The 5,795-nt window shown below is 36.5% G+C and overlaps 1 protein-coding gene across 1 annotated transcript; it reads left to right on the top strand.

Annotated features, from left to right (window-relative positions):
• Positions 1-2,776: 2,776 nt before the first annotated feature.
• Positions 2,777-5,370, top strand: TMEM252 (transmembrane protein 252). The gene is made up of 2 exons (XM_089691027.1): positions 2,777-3,060; positions 4,219-5,370. The coding sequence occupies exons 1-2, from the start codon at positions 2,780-2,782 to the stop codon at positions 4,493-4,495; spliced, it is 558 nt and encodes a 185-aa protein (XP_089547153.1). The 5' UTR covers positions 2,777-2,779; the 3' UTR covers positions 4,496-5,370.
• Positions 5,371-5,795: the final 425 nt, after the last annotated feature.

Genomic DNA, 5,795 nt, shown 5'->3' with positions numbered 1-5,795 from the left:
TCTTCTTCTTTTCATTCTTCTTTTCATTCTTCTTCTTCTTCTTTTCATTCTTCTTCTTCTTCTTTTCATTCTTCTTTTCATTCTTCTTCTTCTTTTCATTCTTCTTCTTCTTCTTTTCATTCTTCTTCTTCTTCTTTTCATTCTTCTCATTCTTCTTTTCATTCTTCTTCTCATTCTTCTTTTCATTCTTCTTTTCATTCTTCTTTTCATTCTTCTTCTCATTCTTCTTTTCATTCTTCTTCTTCTTCTTTTCATTCTTCTTCTTCTTCTTTTCATTCTTCTTCTTTTCATTCTTCTTTTCATTTTTCTTCTTCTTCTTTTCATTCTTCTTCTTCTTCTTTTCATTCTTCTTTTCATTCTTCTTCTTCTTCTTCTTCGTCGTGCCCCGTGACTGCCCAAATGAGTGAAGTGTGCGGTGATTCTAAGATCGACGGCACTCATCTGCATGTCATACTGACTGACAGTATTATTTCTCTTCCCCAGCAGACTCCAAGGGCATTTAAATTAAAGGTACAGTGTTCTGCACTAATATAAAGGCTCTCTGAAGCCTAGAAACCCTTTTAATAAGTTAAATTCGCGGCGAATAAATTCGCATCGAATCAAATTTCTCCCGCAAATTCGGCGAATCAGCCGAATCGAATTTTTGAATAATTCGCTCATCTCTAATAATAGGTCTTCCCGGCGGATTAACAGCAATTTTATGAATTTTTGGTATAGTGTATATCAATGGTATTCTGCATGCTTCTGGTACAAGATATTTAGCTTCTTTTTTTATTAAGGATATTATTTTTTACTCCTTTCTTCACTATTTTCTCTAATTCCTTCTTATATTTGATAGTCAGATCTTTGTTCAATTTTTGATATGTCATATGATCAGCTAGTTGCGCTTGTAGTTCGTTCAGATAATAATTTTTGGCTAGGACTACGTCTCCACCCTTGTCTGCCAGTCTTATGATGATGTCGCCCCGTTTAGATAATTTCTTAAGACCGATTTGTAATCCTAAATTCCTTGATTTTTTTGGTGCATGTAATTTAGTATAATGTAGTTTAAAGTGCCCCCATGCTCGCACGTAGTGGTGAACGCATACGTAGGCCACGCCCACATATGTAAATGGTATTCAAATCACACAAGTGAGGTATAACCACGTATGACGGAGCAAGAGCAATAATTCTAGCACTAGACCTCCTCTGTAACTTTACACTGCTAACCTGTAGAAATTTTTAAAACATCACCCATGGAGATTTTAAGTACCATAGTTTGACACCATTCCATGAGCAATTTTAAAGCGTGACATGTTCGGTATCTATTTACTTGCCGTAACATCTTCTTTCATATTTTACAAAAAAATTGGGGTATATATTGTGTTTTTGTTTGTTTTTTTAATCAAAGTGTATTTTGTTCCAAAAAATATATATTAATTTTTAAAAACTGCCCATTTCAGTTTCAGTTTTCGACCAATTGCATCTTAAATTTTCGTTTTCGGGACCAGACTTTTCTTTTTGTGCACCACTAATGATTATAGTTCTTCCTCCATAATGGCTGTGCCCATCAGTAATCACATGCTCGTGTAATGGTAGGAAATCCTCTATAAAGATCACTCCGCCACAGGAAAGGCAATAAGGAAAAGCCAATAGCGTAATACCTCTAAAAAACCATTATAACACAAGTAACATACTTGCAAAATTATTGTTATTGCATGCCCAATATATTCCCGCAAATGGTGTGGTGTAATGCGTTTGCAGTGTCTCACTCGACCATTCTCGCTAACCGCCTAGCGTCGAGCGAGACACTGCAAACGTGATACACCACACCATTTCAATATTGATGTTGGGCATGCAATAACTATAACTTTGTGAGTATGTTACTGGTTTTAAAATATACATTTTTTTTTTTTGCAGTATTACGCTATTGGCTTTTCCTTATTTCCTTTCCTGTGGCGGAGTGATCTTTATAGAGGATTTCCTACAATTACATGAGCATTTGATTACTAATGGGCACAGCCATTATGGAGGAAGAAGTATAATCGTGAGTGATATTCACCACAAGCGCTGTGGCTTATCAATGTTAGATAAGCCATAATATCTTATGAGTGCCACTGGATTGGGGGTGATCTGTTTGGAGCAAGTGGTGTCACTGGAGTGGGGTTTTACTGATTGCTTACACTTGTGGATGGTTTATTCAATCACATGGTGGTTAGTTGAAAAGAAGGACTTACACACAGTTATATGGTGGCCTTATATATGGAATTCACAGCAAACTTTTGGTTTTCACTTCTATGAATTGGTCTTTTATTTATTTATTTGGATCATTTATGTATACATGTTATAGCACTAGAGCATTTGTACTTGTGCTGCCTATACTGGGTGTTTTAATGATTCAAGTTCTGTGGGATTACCTTTACTTAACCAGACCTTTGTTCCGAGCTGTCTATAGGTTAAAAAACAAACAGCTTTATTGCTACATAAACTGAATGGGTTAGCATAGTTGTGTTGTAGATATAAACTGTATTTTAAAAAACAGCTTTCTTTTCATTCCAATTGAAATGAAGGTATGCTTATGTCACACTTCAAAACAAGTGATTGTGTAATGCTTGAACATGGCTGGTGAATATGTGTTAGTTGTGTAGCCACAGGAAGTATAACTTGGAATGCTGCTTTCCCATGGTTAATGAATATCACACATACGGCTGTCTTCAATCATTATCCAAAGGGCAGGTGTCATTGTGCCATATAAAACTGCTGGATGAGAGGGAGCAGTAGACACTTGCAGCATCCAATCATGGAGATGAAAACAAATATGTACACAATACTCCGATTCTCGCTCCTTGTGTTGGGCTTCTCTCTTGTCTGCCTTGGAGCTTTCTTTATATCTTCTAGCTACTCCTGTAACTGCAGACATGAAACAGTTGTGGCATACACGCTCATGCCACTCGGATTTCTGCTTCTCCTGAGTGGGATTTTTTGGAGCACTTATCATGAGGCCAACCACAAGAGTCTCTTCCAAACCATGATTAGACGAATTCATAGCCAGCAGCAAGTACATATTGAGACAGTAGACAGGTATAGTATTTAGTTTCACTTTTAACTCTCAATTTTTGATGTCACTGCAGAATACCTTTGCAACGCATAGCATGCATTTAAAAAGTAAAGCATGTATAAAAAAAGAGAAAATAAAAACTGACTACACAGCATTGTCAAAATAGTGCATAGACCAAAAACTGCATAACGTCATTTATCTCTTTGCACCTGGAATGATTAGTAGTAATTATAGTAGAGTGTGCTTTGGGTGATGCTCAAGCACATGGCCCTACTCCTTTTGCCATTCATATTCATGCAGGATAACATTCATTTACAGCAAATTTGTACCCAACTGATTGCAAAAGATGTTTTAATATACCTCTTCATATATTTTGCCATTTGCAATGAACTTAAATGGAGGGAGAGCCATTTTACCATGGGTTTGAGGATGCTATTTCTATCACAATTTATCAGTAGTGATACAAGATATGTGAACAGCACAATGTTTAATTCATGGAAATTGTAACTAGATAATGTACATGTATGAGCAGACCGGAGTTGAATTGAACAGAACACTTGTACTTAACCCAGTGCATTCTTTGGTCAAATTGTACAAGTTCATGAATAGGTGATGGTTCCTTCTACATCAGTCAGTTGGATTGTAGCAGTTATTTTCAGTTCATAATTGTAGGAATTTAAGGCAAGCTGAAAATGTGTGATAATTTAAAGAATAACTTTCAGTCACTGCAATCTATAAATAGAACATTGCTATATATTAGGAATGTGTCATGAGCTCTGGTTTGCAGTTAGCACCTTAAATGTTGATAATGTGATTAATTAGGGGGAACATTAAAGGGAACCTGTCAGGGCAGTTGTAAATTGTAGACTTCTGTAAACAATGCTAACTCTTTGACATTACATGTTGCAGAGGTGTGTTCTGACATGGAAATAGCACTACTTACAGGAGTTGATCAAAGCCAGCCTTTAATGCTTCATAAGAGCCAGAGGTGTGTCAAGTCAAGTAACAACCAGACAGATTCTCTTTAATAAATGCTTGCTGGGCTTGGGTAGAAAATAACAGCTTCTTCTCTTATGCCATTGCTTAATTTGTATGATATATTCCTGTACCAGTTTTAAAAATCTGTTTGTCTTACCTTTCATGAGTTAGTGTCACCAACTTGGCTTACTTTTGTTTTCCAGGCCAGATTTCTACCCTCCATCATATGAAACAGCTCTTCATCATACTGTCCTGCATCCCAGTGCACATTCTTGTATTTATGTGGGTGAACAAGGATTCAACATACCTCCTCCTCTGTACACAGAGACAACCATGGATGTTGTGGATGAAACCTTTTTATGTGAAGACCCCCCACCCTCATACGAAATGTCAGTGCAGACTCATGCCTCTGATGCTGAAGATAATTCTGCAAGTGTGCCAGAGACTGAAAATATCACTAGTTTGGAGACAAATGACTGAGCCTGGAGATCTGAAAAAGAGTGATAGTAATTGATGTTGACCATGTACAATGGTACGTGTCAGCAATTATAGCTAAGCATTACAGAATGCATAAATACAGAAGGTGAGGCTTGTGCTGGCAGTTCTCTATAGCTGTGCAGTGTGATGTACTATGAGTTTGTAGAGTTCATTGAGTAACACAAATGAGAGGCTACCCAGGTATCCACATCAAAGTACCATCCTCTGTAAAGCAGATTGTTATGTATTTATCTGCATGGTTTACAAAATAAGACCTCTGGTTTCCAGATATAGGCATATATCATGTAATCCACTGGCCTGAACTGGAAATAGTCCGTGTTAATGTCAAGGGCTCTCAAAGTGAAGGAGAATCTGTATTTTGTCAGTGTTTGTAAAAGGAATAGAAATGCAATGGTTTACCTTTATGCATTTTATCTTGGCCATACAAATAGGACTAAAAATGGGCCATACAACAAGGACTAAAAATGGGCCATACAAACAGGACTAAAAATGTTGTGCTTTAGATCCATGCAAAGATGTCTGCATTTTATATGTGTGTTTTTGTGATACTGGTGTAAGAATGATGGAAACACTATGTTTTACTTATTTCTAACAAGAGTTTTAATACTACACACTGGGATGTTTTGTGGCAGTATTACATGTATTTTTCTTGTAATCCCAGTGCAACACAATACTTGGCATTTAATACTGGCTACTGTCATCCAGCCAGTAAGTCTGTATCCAGCAGAAAGTCTTGTTTGTTGCATATTACTTTGTTTATTTGTATGTTTTGACTGTCTTAGCTTTTTCATATTTTTGTTGATCTATTATGTTATTTTTGGGGCATATTTGTAAAATAAATATTGAACTAAAGCTTATACGGTATATTTCACTTATTTAAAAGATGGGTTATTAGAAGATAAATTGATAACGCTGCCTGTTTTAAACCCTAAAAAGCTGCACCACCGCACGGCCTCATTCAGTTCAGTACTGCCCACCAAAGGTGACAGGGGAATACTTTTTGCCATGCTGTGATGCAAAGCATTATGGCCACAGCCTGTGTGCTGCCTTTATTGCTGTCCTTGCAACTTAATGGGGAGCTGGTAAAAAACTATGTTTTTACCACCCCCATCCTGTTTGCTATATCTGTGATTTTTACATAAATACATTGCCATCTCAGATTATAGTAGGACTACAGTATATGGTACAGATGAGCTTAAATTTAGTAGATATAATAATTACTGGTAGAACCTTCATATCAAATAATGATTTTGTAATAGAATATTTTTAGAATTCATATGCT

This window comes from Staurois parvus, unplaced genomic scaffold (assembly GCF_062004578.1).
Source record: "Staurois parvus isolate SC_StPar_1 unplaced genomic scaffold, SC_StPar_1.0 ptg000549l, whole genome shotgun sequence".
NCBI lineage: Eukaryota > Metazoa > Chordata > Amphibia > Anura > Ranidae > Staurois > Staurois parvus.
Note: the sequence above shows the minus strand (reverse complement) of the source record. Positions and strands in the feature narration are given on the sequence as shown.